The 16,176-nt window shown below is 37.1% G+C and overlaps 1 protein-coding gene across 1 annotated transcript; it reads left to right on the forward strand.

Moving 5' to 3' along the window:
• The first annotated feature begins 679 nt into the window (after positions 1–679).
• On the forward strand, positions 680–15,912 carry PBA1 (N-terminal nucleophile aminohydrolases (Ntn hydrolases) superfamily protein). Its single transcript, XM_006850895.4, has 8 exons — positions 680–919; positions 1,149–1,225; positions 2,596–2,651; positions 7,501–7,573; positions 8,328–8,439; positions 13,300–13,373; positions 14,769–14,843; positions 15,620–15,912. The coding sequence occupies exons 1-8, from the start codon at positions 817–819 to the stop codon at positions 15,737–15,739; spliced, it is 690 nt and encodes a 229-aa protein (XP_006850958.1). The 5' UTR covers positions 680–816; the 3' UTR covers positions 15,740–15,912.
• The last annotated feature ends 264 nt before the right edge of the window (positions 15,913–16,176 follow it).

A 16,176-nucleotide genomic window follows, 5' to 3' on the forward strand; every position in this document is an offset into this window, starting at 1 on the left:
AAATGTAGAATTATGCACGCACATCAAAAGTCCATCGTAAAAGGTTGTTTTGATAGTGAAAAACCCTATAATTGGTCGACTTGACATCGAGATGTACGAGTATGAAAAAAAAAGATAAGAATTTGAATATTAAAAATACTGCATATTGCAACACATTATCTAGATTGTCCATTTTTATGATTTTCATATGTTTATAAATCTATTTTATTTTAACTATTTATGAAGTTCAAAATTTTATAATTAGATATAAAAATAGATTTTTAGATAATCTTAAGAAATTTTATGCTAAAATTACATGATAAAATTTGTAGGTGCGCTTCAATTGGATTGTTTAAGATTGGCACACCCTAAATATAATAAAACACAAATTTTGGGAGGATGTGTGCTTAAATTATTTAACAAATTCGCAGATGCGCCTAGCACCTTTGATTAACACATTTGCAAATTCCAGGGAAATAAAATTGAAAAAGTATTACCTACTCTCAGCCATCAGATTAAATATCGGACGGATAAAACATGGCACTGCACGAGAAGTTTATCTTCATGAAATACACTACCTAACGTTCAGCATACTACTTTAACTTCACGCGATTATTGGTTAGGAAGAATGGACGGCTGATACATATGAATCCTTCAGAACCTGAATTTTCATATCATTCACAGGACTTGTCTTGAAGAAGGGGACTTGAACCCTAATTTAAATGGAAAGCGCTTCATTTTCCAGAGAATATTGTTCTTCACGAGCACGGTCCTCCACATTTATCTTTCTCTGCAATTTTTTTGAGCAGTCGGAGTAAATTTTCTTACATTTCTTCAATGGATCTTAACCTAACTGCTCCCCATTCAATGGGAACCACCATTATTGGAGTGACATACAAGGATGGTGTGGTTCTTGGTGCTGATTCCAGGACCAGCACAGGTAAGATGGTTAGGATTCTAAGGGTTTATTTGTTGGTGTTTTTCCTATTAAAATTGATGTTGTTCATTGATTTTGATTCCGTGGTTGTGATTCTCTTTTATTTCTTTCTGTTTTATTTTTTTTTGGGCTTTTCTTGGGAATAATCTGGTTCAGTGAATGTTGCGTACAGTTCACTAGGTTAGAACTTAGAAGTAATCTGAGTATTTGTTTTTGTGTTGTTTGGCATCAGGCATGTATGTTGCTAATCGAGCTTCAGATAAAATCACACAGCTCACTGATAATGTCTATCTTTGTCGTTCTGGATCGGTAATACTAAATCTCTATCTTTCTGTGTTATTTTTTTACTGTTTTGTTGTTTGACTGATGTGAGATCGACAATAGAGTTGTTGGCAGATAAGAATTACATGGCTTTAAGTTCAATTCCCTGGGCATAAATTTTTAATTAAAAGAGAACTCTAGGGTCTAAGGAATTTGTATATACTAAAACTTAGTTTAGCCGTGATAAATTGGGTTCTCACAATTTTCCAGTACACCATTTGAGTATTAAGGAGTTCATATCGACCTAAATCTGGGAAAAATACGGCGGAATATATGTTTAAAACAGTGAATGTCTATGTTTTTGGGGTCGATTAATTGATTTTCTTATTAAGTCAATTATGAAGTCATTCTTCTCAAGATCAAGTTCTGGATTGGCAGTTTAAGTAGGCAAAAGAAAGAGTTATTGGGTAGTCATGTCAAAGAGTACAAATTTTGCACATTGCAAAATAGAATAATTATCCATTTTCTAATTATATTATTATTTTTTTGGTGGTATCATATATTTAGGAGAGGGTTTTTAATGGGGAATTCCTCAACCTCAACCATAAAAACAGGTCTTTCTGGACCTACCATCAAGTAATTGGATTCAATGTGAGGGTCACTATAAGGTGTAAATACATATTTCACCACTCTTAGCCATTAAAGATTCTCAACTGATCTGATTATGTTTGTATTCTGAGATTCACCATGTCCCTGTAATTATATTCTGAAATTTTGGTTTGTATGCTAAGACTGACCATGCCAAAGTGTTTAACGGAATCCATATCTGATGTATTTCTTTGGCATCAATTATTTTGGATTTGATTATTTGGTTTTTATGCTAGGATTGGCCATGTCAAAGTGATTAAATGAAGAATGCATATCCGCTGTATTTCTTTGGCATCAATTTATTTGGATTTGATTATACAAGCTGCTCAGCAGTTTACTACCTCATTGAATGTTCTCTAGTACAGATTTCTCTCTTTTCTCTGTTCATCTCTCGTTATCTCACCTTGTGTGCGTCTTTATGTGTTTCTACTTTATAGTACAACTTGATGCATACTTTGCTCTCTTTAACAAATGTCGGTAAACACATGTAGTCATTTGAGCTTATATTCCTTGGTTTGAGTGAATCAGCCATGAGGTTAAGTACATACATCCTGTTCTGTTAGTCACTATTTTCAGTTTGTTAGACATCGGTTTAGTGTTTTTGTTTATACTTTATCACTCGTACTTATATCTTGCTACAAGAATGTTACACTATTGCCGAAAAAGGAACTGGGTGCAAGAATATAATGCTGCTGCTGGTTGGCGATGCCCTCATTTGCCCACTGTTTTTTATTTGTATGCATTATTATCTTCCTTTGATGGACTTGCAGGCTGCTGATTCTCAAGTGGTCTCTGACTACGTACGCTACTATCTTCATCAGCACACGTGAGTTCATTTATCACATCTCATTGGTTCTTACATGTTATCTTAAGAAATGGTAGGTTCTGTTTTTTTTTTTTTGCTCATGGGACTACTCATCATTATCATCAAAGTATTATTCCAACTATTTGGTGTTGGCTACACGAATCCTGTTCTGCAATTTTGCTCTATCTTACCTTCAGTAATACCATACGTACTCTTATTTTTTCTCACTACTTCCATTTATATATTTTTGGATCTTCCCTTTGCCCTTTTTTAGAGCATTTTGCTTAAACCAAATTGCACTTCCTAACTGGTGGTGTATTGGGTCTACACTGCACATGGCTAGCCCACCTAAGTTTACTTTCCCTTATCTTGTCGCCTGTTAGCTCATTGGACTACTATGAAGGATAATAAGTTTGTCCTACATTGTTCATGGCATGCTTTGTATTTAGTGGTTCTGGAGACTTACTTTTTTTAGTGATTATTTGTTTGGGAATTTTGATAACTCATACATTGTTTGATAAGCTATGGATTGAGAGTAAAAGAATTGTTATGAGATTGTGAGTTATATTGAGATTTTCTGAACAATTGTATAACACAACTGCTTCTATGAGTTTTGATAGAGAAGGGTTTTTATATTATGCTTTTAGTATTGTATCAAGCTTTGGGATGTTATGATGGGTCCATGAAAAAATTGTGGAATTTATCAGTGCAGTGTTTTACTATAAGAAAACACACATTGCAGAATTATAAGGGCCTTTTTAGAATCAATGCATAGATAATTCTTATATCAAAATTCGATTAATAGTTTGATTCAGGCAGATTATTCTTTACACACATTGCATAATTGCGGGCCAAAAACACACTTACTTGAGGCCCCAAGCGAGTAGACTTGGCATGTCTTGAGTGAACTTGCTGATTTTATTCGAGTTGATGAGTTGCCGATAAAAAGTTTCTGAAATTGATAAATTTCTTAAAAAATCCAAAAAATACAAAAAATGAAAAAAATTGAAAATGAAATTCCAAAGAACCTAATTGGCATCATAAACATAACTAAAATTGCAAAAATGTAAAAAGTATCTCTACATTCATGTAAAAGGTATCTTTATAAGTAAAAATGAAAAAGTGAATCTTACTGATTTTTATGACCAGAATGCGACAAAAGTATTATGTTAGCTAAATTTAGCTAGATGTAGTGACATTAGTCCCCAAAAAAGGATATATACGAATTTCAATTGAAAAAATGAAACCTAATTTTTCTTACACAAAATTTCGTGGCCAATCTTCCAATATTTGCACTTGGCGCGAATTGATGGTTCCAATCTTTGTGAAAGGGTCCTCTAGTTTTGGGATTGGAGTTCGTTATGAGTTGTTTTGCCTAAATGTCTATTAAACAAATATTTTGAAGAGATGTGACTCCAAATGCTAAACCAGAGAAAGCACACAAATCAGGGAACACACTTACTTAAGACTGTAAAACGATCAAGAGCTTTTCATTAAGTGTGATTTCGGGGATGAGTTCACAAGCAACTTGTTTTTTTTGCATTAAATCTTTATACAAAGACAAGATCACCTTTGGTCCATGATTACAAAGATATTACAGGAATTCAAAAGAGGCAAATAGGTTACAGACCTAGGCACTTGACTTTTATGTACTCCATACACCTTGCTGATGATTGAAGGATGTCAGGCTATCACTTTCTCCCTCTAACTCCTCTAGACCTTGCTTGAAGTTCTTAGTTTGGTCTCTTTCAACCTCTCAAATGTATGGCAGCCTCTGTATATCAGAAGCTTTCTCACAACTCCAGCAAGGAATTCCCATGGTTAGATCTCAAAAGTCGTGTTAAAACTCTGTTTCTTGTTCCCCACAGAAACTCCGTCACAGTTGCAAGTTACTCTCATGTAGAAGATGAGACTTAGCATGCAAGAATAATTTCAATCTCATGGGGCCAAACATTCTCCAAATGTTGTGTTTCTGGGGTATCTTCCATCTAGAAAACACTAGGAAATTATCTCCAATAGATTGCTTGCCTTATATGAACACGTGGATTGCTTCCCTTGCGGTAAGTCTTCAAAGCTTCAATGCCTAATTATTTTCTATTCAGAACTGCTTGATACTTATTCTATTTCTTCATTTAGACCTGAGCAAGCATCTCTAGAAGAAGAAGATCGTACCATCATTCATAACCATTTGATCACACTTCAATAGTTCACCACAGGGGACCTCTATCATTCTATCCGTGGCTTGCAGTGAACTTTACCACTTAAAGCTCTATCAAATCTTCTAATTTTTGGACAAGAGCTTATAAAAGATTTCCACAATCATTTCTCCTAATTTGGTCACATTTGAACATCATCTGCCCCAACTTGGACAGTTCAGCATGAGAGTCCATGCTCCATACCTATGGCTCGTGGTGAACTTTACTTTACCACTATAGAGTTACCCAATCTTCATAACTTTTCATGGCTTTCTTGAAAACAACATTCTTTTGATTTCCCACCTAGCTTGGATGCATTTGGACGCTATTTGTTCAAACTGGAAAGTTCACTGCCTGAGCTTATGTATGGCTTTCATGGCTCGTGGTGAACCTTCACTGGATTGTGTTGTCCCTCTCCAAACTGCATGATTTTTGGCAGAAGGTTTGGAAATACCCTCATGAAGCATTCCTCCAAGTTTGGGCTTGTTCGGATATCATTTGGTCACATTTGTTGTAGTTCACCATGAGGGTACTATTCATGGTACTGTAGCTTGTGGTGAACTTGACAACTCCCTTGCACTTGATTCCAATTCTCCTGATCTTTTGGGGCACATGCATATTTCATGTTTTCAAGGGTATTATCGAATTTCGGACACATTTGGAGATCACTATGTCAACTCTTTGGGCTAAGGAACATATGGGCATTTCATGACTCGTTGTTTTGTCACAAAACACTAGTTGAAATTTTCAATCAAATAGTCTCTTGACGTTTAAAATCTCAGATTTGTTACATTGTTATTATTTATTATTATTAATATTATGGTTATTTCTATTATTTTGTGTGCGTGCGTGCGTGTGTGGGTGGGGGGAACATACCTATGTTTTAATAAAGAACTAAAAGATAAGTAGCAAATTTCAATTAACAATTGAGCTGGGGTTGCGAGCAGATTGCAAGTTTTCAAACTTCAGCCAAAACCAATTTTAAGAATCACAATCTCACAAATTCAACCAAATCGTTGTTTTTCTCTTGAATCTAATCTTTCTACTAGACAGAGGACGCAAAAATGACCCTAAACCTTAATTTTCTCAACTGGGAGATGCTGGGTTGAGGAGAAATTGAGGAGAAGTGGGGTCTGATTTCTCCCCTTTCCTCTATATATGCAAAATGTAGCGATCTTTAGTAATCACCGAGTCTGTCAGAAACTTGCTGACTCTTTAATAATTATCCCAACTTATCTTAGTAATAACTTGGGCAAGTATGGTTGCAATATCTCGGCCTTATCTTTAATAACTTGGGCAAGTATGGTTGCAATATCTCGGCCTTACCTTTAATAACTCGGGCAAGTATGGTTGCAATTTCTCGGCCTTATCTTTAATAACGTGGGCAAGTATGGTTGCAATATCTCAGGCTTATGGTTGCAATAACTCGGGCAATATCTTGGGCTTATGGTTGCAATCGCCGAGTTATGGTTGCAATAACTCGGGCAAGTATGGTTGCAATAACTCGGGCAAGTATGGTTGCAATATCTCGGGGGCAAGTATGGTTGCAATATCTTGGGCAAGTATGGTTGCAATATCTTTAATATCTCGGAATTATCTTTAATAACTCGGGCAAGTATGGTTGGGATAATTGCAAGTATGGTTGCAATTATCCCAACTTTTTAATAACTCGGGCAAGTATGGTTGTAATATCTCCCCCTTACCTTAGTAGGAGGGGTTCCGGACTAACAGGCGGCCCAATTCGAGTGACTTGTCAGTTTAATGTGGGCGAGTATGAAAACAGTACCCCCTACCTGAGACAGGGGTTTCCGTCTCGTCAAGCTGTCAAGCTCAAGTGATTCAGGTGAGTACAAGTTGGAGTTGCAGAGTTTTTTTTTTTCTCTCCAATCCTAGATTGATCCCATCATCCTTCTCGAAGGGATTGCAACAGTTGGAGAAGCCTAATGATCACAATTTTACTGTAACTTTTTTAATCTGAATGTTTCGTGTTAAGAGTTCATTTTTGTTCATGAATCCAACACTTAGTTACTTGAAAACGAACTTAGTGTCATATCCTATTTACATGCCTAACCCACCATTTTGCCTGCTACAGGTGTCCTTTTTTTTTTTTTTTTGAGAAATAGGTGTCCTTTTTGTTAAATTCCCAGTTTATTGAAACCTGGTCTGTTCCTTCAGTTTTATTTGTATTGCAGTTCGTTTACTTTGTTTCATATGGCCATTCATCTCTTGGCCATTTGTGCCCAAGAGATTAATTTGATGTCCTGTTGATCGTTACTTGAGATCAAATGCTTCACATATTCCCATTTTATATGTCTCTTGGACTGATTATAAATTACATTGAGAAAATTAAGTGTTTTACTGAGTTATGCTTCTGTTTCCAACTTTGAACGTGGCCTAGGTGTAGTCTGCACTGTTTTTGATGGGTGATCTGCATCTTTTGATTAACTAAGAAACTTGCTTGTGAAATTCCCAAGATTCTTACGCACTTTTATCCCTGTGTTCCATGTCATTATGTGTTGTATTATGTGGTTTGATGTTTGATAATAAAACATTAATTTCTTTCTGTGATGGTTGTTAAAAAGAAATTGTGACATTTGTTCTATAAATTAGTGGGGGGTTCAAACTTGGATTGATTGGTCCAGATGTCAATTGATTTTACATTGTTTCTGTTGCAGAATACAACTTGGGCAGCCTGCAACGGTCAAGGTGACTGCTAACTTGATAAGGTTGTTGTCATATCAAAACAAGGTAAGACGAACTTCATTTAACATTGTACCATGGTTCATCTGTTTGTGCTGGATGGTCAAGCTAAAATGTTAGCCCAAAGGCTAATATTGTCCTGCCATATACTGCAGTTTTTTTTTTTTTTCCTTTTGATCGTTACATTCAGCTTTCAAAGTCAATCCACTTACTTTTTTCTGCATGGAATGTCATCTAAATTCTATTTAAAGACCTGCAAATTTATGAATTCCCATTCCTAGTTGCAGAAACTTGCTTATCCAGTTTATTAGATAGTAATTTGCTCTTTATTTGTCAATCTGGATAATTGTGCTTCATATTTGCAGTTGTTGCTATCTTGATCTGAGCGTGATATTCAAAGAACACTGCACCTGCCACCACAATCATCTTACATTCTTTAGTTGTTGTTTATGTGTTGCATTTGGGTTCCTTTATTTCACTCAGGCCGCTCTGTCACAGTCCATTGATATGCCCTTTCTTTCCTTTGTTGGGTCTTATGAAGTAGGTTTTTCAACAATGTGTGTATTGCACTGTTAAATGAATGTGAAACAGAAATTGCAGGCTGTTATATTTGCATCTTTAGCTTTGCCTCATGCTTTTGGTTCATAGAAACTGGATCAGTTCTGACTTCTACTGTTATACTTAAGGGCTCTGCATTGTTCATGAACTAGGTCCTCCTATTTTATTTTTCTCATTCATATTTAAGATGCTTCAGAAACCTGTGAGTTGACTTAACACTGTGGTTGGATTTTCCTATCACCAGAACATGCTGGAGACTGGCCTGATTGTTGGTGGATGGGACCAGTATGGGGGAGGTCAAATATACTCAGTTCCTTTGGGAGGTACTATTGTAGAACAGCCATTTGCTATTGGAGGTATGTTAGGGCCTTTCTTACCTATCTTTGTCCCTTTCATATTAAATGTAATCCATATCCCATTGATATTGAAAATATGTTCTATATGTTTCATGTTTGGATTCGTAGTCTGTCCTCTGCTCTCTCTCTCTCTCTCTCTCTCTCTCTCTCTCTCACACACACACACACACACACACACACACATTAACATAATTGTTTGTTATTCTGCCTCACAATGCGATGCACTTTGTGCATATGCATTTCGTTCTTACATTTAGCATATTTAGTTGGGTTCCTGTTAGAAGAGTTTTTGGTGTGTTAGTCTTAGGAAGCTTATATTATGATTTAGATAAGTGCGCTATGGTGTTATATATGGAGCTCTTCGCACGGGGGTCAGGGTAGGTGGAGCTACAAGGTGATGTCAAGAGTTCCTGTCCCAAATTAGCACTCAGAAAAAAAAGTGCTCTATTTTATAAGTATTTGGTAAAAAAAGTTTTCAAAGTGGGTGCTGAACTAAATGTTGTCTGGAGAGTCTCATATCTTTTATTCTTTCTTATTTTTGCCTTTGCTGGGAGTTTGTTCATATTGCAATTTAATTTCACGGGTAAGAGAACAGTACATATATATTGGAGTTAAAGTGAAGGGTGGGCGTCCTACATTTAAGTTGGAAGGTTCACGTCGAACCTTTGAAATGGTTCAAAGGTCTCTCTGTACATGAGAGCTAAAATGCTGCAAAGGAATCCCACAAATTTTTTAGTTCGTAATATTCTGAGCTGATCTATCAGCTGCCACAAATTTTTTAGTTGGTAATATTCTGAGTTGATGTATCCGCTGCCTATCTACGCATGCATGTGAATGAGATTTTTAGCACTGTCTAATATCCTTTGTAGTACTTCAGCAATCCTCTGTAGTCCAGGGGTTGATTGACGAGCGTATTTGGTCATTTTAAGAGAATCCCCTCTACTATCATATGTCCAAGGGAAGAGGCTACGAATGTGTTGACCTGTAACACCTCAATTTGTGCCTTGTAATTTGCTAGTCCAATATGACACTCTTCAAAATTCAAATCTAGATCTTATAAGCCCTTCAACTTTGATAGCATATGCGTCACGTTTTATCTTTGATCATGCCAATCCTACTGAAGACGGACAGTCCAATCGTGTATTCGACCTCCACCAAGATTTTGTAGTTGCCTTTCCCAGCTATAGGGAATTTCGATGGGACAAGTGTCCTGTACTTGAATGAGGGGAAGATTCGCGCACTCCTTGCCACCCTGAAGACTGTTTCCCAACTTGGAAATATATTATTATGGAAGGTGACTCCTTTAGCATTATCTCATGGGTGAAGAAAGAAGCTATGTGCCCATGGAGGCTTGCACTTTTTTTTTATGAAATTTTCAAGCTCTGTGATAATGGTTCAGGGAGTTTTGTGGACTCATGGAAGGCTGGAGCACTATAGAACATTCAATAGCTAGAAAAGGGTACACACAGTATGATTCTAATTGTTCCAATCGCAGATAGACCAGAGATTGACCATCCCTTATTTTGAGACATTTGTATATCAATTTTGAAGGGCAATATTTTTTGATAACCAATAAATCTAGTCTTTAATGAAAAACAGTTGACGATTAACAAAAGATAAAAGGACATCTTGGAAGATGAATTTCAGCTTTGAGAATAGGCAATTTGACCCTATTGTCCAGCGCCTTTGCCTTTTCCCAGAGGCATCCTATCAATGAATAAAATGTGTTCGGTGCTTCATCAAATTTGTAACAGTCTTCAAACAAATATAATAAAAATCCTTTTAGATTTTTAAAAGGACATTCATCATCATCATCATTTTAACCTTTTCCAAATTAATTGGGGTCGGCTACATGAATCCTGGTTCTCCATTCAGCTCTATTAAAGGCCATATGTCCCTTATATCTTTTCGGACTACTTCCAACCACGTCCCTTTGGGCCTACGTCTTGCCCTTTTCAGTCCTTCCACTTGAACTATCTCGTACCTCATAACATGTGTTGTACTTGGTCATTGCCACACATGGCTAGCCCACTTAAGTCTACTCTCTCTCATTTTATCGCCTCTTGGTGCCACGCCTAAATTCTCTCGAATTGATTCATTTCGAATTCTATCCGTTCTTGTCTTGCCACTCATCCATCTCAGCATCCTCATCTCTGCTACACTTAGTCTATGAGTATATTGTTTTTTGTCCGCCCAACATTCCACCCCATGGAGCAAAGCGGGTCTCACCGTTGTCCTCTAAAGCTTGCCCTTCCACTCAGAGTATGCGGCGATCACATAAAATTCCAGTTGCACATCTCCACTTTGCCCACCCAGCTCTTCTGTGTGCGACATCTTCCTCAATCTCTCCATTTTTTGGGATTATTGACCCAAGATATCGAAAGTGCAGTCTTTCTTGTACTTCTTGGTCGTCAATCTCAACTACTACTTCGTCTCTACTCCTATTATTACTAAACTTGCACTCCATATATTTTGTCCTAGTCTGACTAATTTTAAAATGTTTGGATTCTAGAGCGTCCCTTCAAAGTTCTAACTTTGTGTTGACGTTGTTTCGGGTCTCGTCAAAAAAAAAATGTAATCTACAAACAACATGCACCACGGAACCTCATCCTGTAGGTGCCAAGTTAAGCCGTCCATAACTAAAACAAAGAGGTACTGGCTAAATGCTGACCCTTGATGTAGACCTATTGTCACTGAAAACTCGCTCATCTCTCCATTAGTTGTTCGTACACTAGTTAGCGCTCTATCGTACACATCTCTCACCAAGTCTATGTAGTGTTTAGAGACGCCTTTTTTTTCCAGCACCCGCCAAATCAAATCTCAATGTACTCTATCATAAACTTTATCTAGATCAATAAAGACCATGTGCAGGTTTAAAAGGACATTGGATTAATTATTTTTTGTTCTACCAAGACCTCTAAAATTTCATTCAAAGATTCCTTTTTTTCTCCTTATGAAATGCTAGTGTATTATATTGCATTTTATTAAGAAACAATTGTTCATTAACGATTATTTGACAAAAAGAAAGAAAAAATCAAAATACATTGAGATTCTGATGAAGATTTTGTGCCCAATCTGTAGTTAATTGACTTTCCGATGCACAAGTTTGACTCTAATATGGCAAGGGAAATCGTTCTTCTAACTTCTTTTGATGTTTCTGTGCATCAAATCTAAGAAGTTTGGAGTCAGTTTGCTTCTCCATCAGAAAGACATTTTAAAAAAATGGGAAATAGGAAATTGAAAGTTCAAGTTTGGTCCTGGTTTTCGAGCCTTGGATTTGACTTTAAAGAGCAATGGGAGGTTAATGCCGCCTAGGCGCCGCCTCGGCCCACTATGTCTTCATTCCATCCTATCGGCCCAAGCTAAGGGACCCTGGCAACTGGTTCAAACCAATGTTATTACTGGATCAGACTAGCTGATCTGAGTGTTGCACCAAGAAACAGGCATGGAACCTGTCCAATCTGACCACTGAATTGACAATGATAAAAAATGATTTGAACCTGCCAGTTCAAACTGGTTGAATCTAGTGCCCTCACTGGTTTGATGACCACTTCGGTCCTTTTGCCATTGGTTCAAACTTCTCATTGTGGGTCTTAGAAATTCCTTTCTATACTTCTATAGACATCCTCATCTATGATTGTCTATGTTTCATCATTTTCTTCTCCTCTCTCTATCCGGCCTGTACCATTCTTCAATTCTTTTGAATGGAGGCCTGGCGATACTGGAGTGTTGGACTTCTCCCCTTTGGTGTAGAATCTCTTCATGACTGAAGTCTGAAGCCTTCACTATTACAGTCCTTGGGAACTCAATAGTGAAACTAAGAACCCCAAGTACCGAGATCTCATCTACCAAGATTATGTACATAGTCGGCTACATGCGAAATTGGCAAACACATAAAAAAACCAGGTGCGAGAAATGGGAAAACAAAAGCACACCATAATAATCCTGTTTATGGGGTTCACCCCAATGTGGCCACGGCCTTAGCAACTTAAAATCCACTTTCAATACTGATTACCATTTACATACCTCTCTATCAAAACGTGGACCTCGTGGATATAACTTTCTAAAGAATCTGGACACAACCTCTCCATCAAACAATGGCATGGTCAATTTCCCTTGTTCCTCTACTATACTGCTGCCGGAAAGATAACCTTGAGAGTGACTGAATGACTCTCTAGAAGTGGAAAGTGAACCAACCCAAAACTCCATGCCAAACCACCTCTCTGTAGGAGGCCATACCTCTCTCTCTTTTGGAGATATATCGCATCTCTTTCTTGAAGATCACCTTTTCCATGACCCTAAAGGGTGACCCAAAGGCGTGGCGCATAAAAGAACATGTATCATGTGTTTGTTGGTTAATATATATATATAAATCATTAGGTTTCCTTGCTTGTTCCCTGGAAAACCCCCTTTCCTGTTACCTATTGACCATAATGCCCCCAAAGTTTTCAGGCAAACTTCGCATTGACATTATTGACTTTTACCAAACCTGACATTCATCACCTTTCTCTTCTCCAATGGACCCTTTGCCCGCATTTCATGTTGTAATGACCTTGCAAATTTTTTTCATTCACGATACTGCCTTATAAGAGTTGTTCATGTAGAGTGTGAGGTGACTACTTAGTGGATAAGTTGCTCTTATATCGTGCTTTTGGCATAACTTGGTTGGTTGATGCTTCATAGGTGCTTTTAAGTAATATTCTTAGGATGGCTTTCCCATCTTCTCTTAAGAACTTGTCTTTGCAGGGTGGATCAGAGATCTCAGTATCTTCCTGTTATATTCTTAGCATGGATTTTGGGGAGTATGAATTAGGCCGATATTATCCATAATATACTAAATTTATATTCTGTCATTTGTAGGATCTGGCTCCAGTTATTTGTATGGATTCTTTGATCAGGCGTGGAAGAAAGATTTGACTGAGGAAGCAGCTGAGGTATGCCTGTATGACCATTTGAATTCTGCCTTGTGGCTCTGTCCAAAGTTACATCCATTTTCATCCGGTGTTTCGCTCTATCGTGTCACGTTCTTATGCTGCTTTAAAGACACCATTATTACATGGGATTCTTCTTAATATTCAGTTTTTTAAATCCTTGTGCAATGTTATGCTAAAAAAGATTGAGAAAGTGAATTCACCTCCTTTGTTTCTACTCAATGCCCATTCTCCTAAGTCCAGGAAATCCCAATTCCTAGGTTTCTCCATACCCACCTTCAAAATAAGCCCAAATTCTACTTGCCCTGTATCTTGACTCGACAACTAATGTGCTATCCAAATACATCTAAATTTGTCTTATGCACCCTGGTATGGGAAGATATGAAGTCTCAAACGACAACATTTTCCCCTTAGATTCTATATAAACTGCTTAAAAATAGTTATTGGCCTCAAAAAAAAAAAAAAAAAGTTATTGGCCTCAAACCCCTATTGCCCTTTGTCCCTTCAAGAAGTTTTTCATTGTCCTATTTTTTCATAGCCATTGGCATGTCCTCCTTCACCAGCAGCGTTCTTGTAGTTGTGCCAATTCACAGAATCTGAGTGGCTGGTTTTGACTGAGAAGATTGTGAACCACCCCCCCCCCCCGCTCTCTCTCTCTCTCATTTGAACTATATCCTCTCCTCATTCCTGGACTTTGATTTTCCAGACCACAGAAATGATTTTGAAGGCCTGATTTGCCAGATCTTAGTAGTATTCCATTTGAAAAGCACAATGGAGAAATACGTTATGAGCAATTTTTGTTTACTTCTCAGTGACTGGAAAATCATTTTAATAACTTTGAAAGGTTTGAAAATGGCCAAAATGCCCTGAAGTTACTTCTACCATTAAGAAAATAGACTATAGCTAAACTGGTTTTGTGTAAATTGCTCCTTAACGAGGTATTCTTTGTTATCCCATCTTTATCATTTTGAAGGACAAAAGAATACCCTTGGAAGATTTTAACTAGAGAGTGATTATACACATCTATTATTAGTTTCAATTATAACTGGTTCTACTTGTTAAAAAAGCATGACTTTAAGTAGAGGGAGTTCCTGTGATTAGGTTTTCCTAGAGAGTGTTTTTTCCTTTGTTATGGTTAGTCTTATTGTATTTTTTTTGCCCTTTTCGAGAGTAGTTTGCATTTTTTCTTCATTAAGCTTGAGTGAAAGAGAGTTGTTGATACTTCCTGATACTAATGCAAGATTACAAAAAAAAAAAATTTGAAAAAAAAAAATATTTTATTATAATCTGTCTATTTCTTGCTTAATACCATGCAGAGAAATATTATCAAAAAAAAAAAAATCAGTTAAGAATCTTTTGATTTGATCAGTGTCTTTGATATTGACTGGTTCCATGCAGGATTTAGTGAAGAAAGCAGTCTCTCTTGCAATTGCTCGAGATGGTGCAAGTGGGGGTGTCGTTCGAACTGTTATCGTAAGTTTACTTACAAATTCTCTTAAAACTGTTATCTATTTAGGATTTTTAGTCGTAAAATTAGTCATTGATTTTTCCATCTGTTCCTGTGCCTTGTCTTTATGCTTTGTCTTGCTAAATCTTTGATTTTTATGAGGCGCATTTTGAATTTTTCTGTGGTTCACTGCCCTGAGACTATATGACTTCTAAATTCGACTCCTTATTCATTTCATCGGGTCACTTTTCATCGAGTCAATTTCCAACACATTCTCTTCTTCTATCATAACTCACACGCACCATTAGAAATTTGACAGTATCACTCCTTTGAATCAAGAGCATACCTATACCGGGGTGTTAGGATATCTTTGTCATCTGATTCGGAAGACAATTCCCAATTCTTAAACCAATGCACTTACCTGCTCATATCTGATTTTCATTTCATTGGGCCAATTTCCAACAAATCCCTACTTCGATCTTAATTCATATGCACCATTAGAAATTTGTCAGTGTCCCTCCTTTAAATCAAGAGTATACTCCTACCCTGGGTTAGGGTACATTTGCATCTGTTTTGGGAGATTTCGGTCCCAATTCATAAAGCTAGGGCAGTTACCTGTCATTTTTGCTCGTATTCATGGCTCTACTATCATCATCTTCATTATGATTATTGTTGCTTTTCATCATTTGTTGAATGTTGCAGGTACATCAAATTCTACCTGTTCGTGACTTATTTATTTTGGGTAATTGGCTTCTGGTTCAAATATCTAATGTTTTTATTATTGTTTACATGGGGTTTGCAGATAAACAAGGATGGTGTGAAGAGGCGTTTCTTCCCTGGTGATGCGCTTCCTCTATGGCATGAAGAATTAGAGCCTTGTAACTCGTTGCTCGATCTTCTACCAGAGCCAATGTCCACTTGAAAAACCTCAACTCAGAAATATTTAGCGTTTTCTTATTGTTTCGACCTTTTGTCTCTGTAACCTGTTTTGTTTTAAAGATTTTCATATTTGGAAAGAGCAACGTCTATTATTTGAATTTGAATGTGTTATAAAGTAGACCTACACATGAAGATTATGTGCAGTTGCATAGTCAACTTGGTTAGTTCATGGGATCTGATTGCGTCCTCTTTCACTCAATGGCATCTCAATTCCAAGTAGGGTTGCTAGCTGCTTTTGAGCTGGGTTCAGGGATACATGAGAGCCAGGTCACATAGGCCTGTAATGATTCGGGCCAGGTCTTGGCGAGCGTAGCCTGGCCCCAAATTTTTTTTAAAAAAATTGTGTATAAGGAAGTTTTACTAGGCTTTATAGGATGGAATGTTGTGTGGTCAAGAAATACCAAATCCATCGAATGAGTT

This window comes from Amborella trichopoda, chromosome 1, assembly GCF_054954075.1.
Source record: "Amborella trichopoda isolate Santa Cruz 75 chromosome 1, AtrichopodaSantaCruz75HAP2 v2.0, whole genome shotgun sequence".
Taxonomy (NCBI): Eukaryota; Viridiplantae; Streptophyta; class Magnoliopsida; order Amborellales; family Amborellaceae; genus Amborella; species Amborella trichopoda.

Bases quoted from the DNA above. Each gene is read 5' to 3' on its own strand.
- PBA1 (XM_006850895.4), top strand. From the start codon at position 817: ATGGATCTTAACCTAACTGCTCCCCATTCAATGGGAACCACCATTATT. The intron at 7,574-8,327 runs GTAAGACGAACT...TCCTATCACCAG, and splicing joins TGTTGTCATATCAAAACAAG to AACATGCTGGAGACTGGCCT. The intron at 14,844-15,619 runs GTAAGTTTACTT...TGGGGTTTGCAG, and splicing joins GTGTCGTTCGAACTGTTATC to ATAAACAAGGATGGTGTGAA.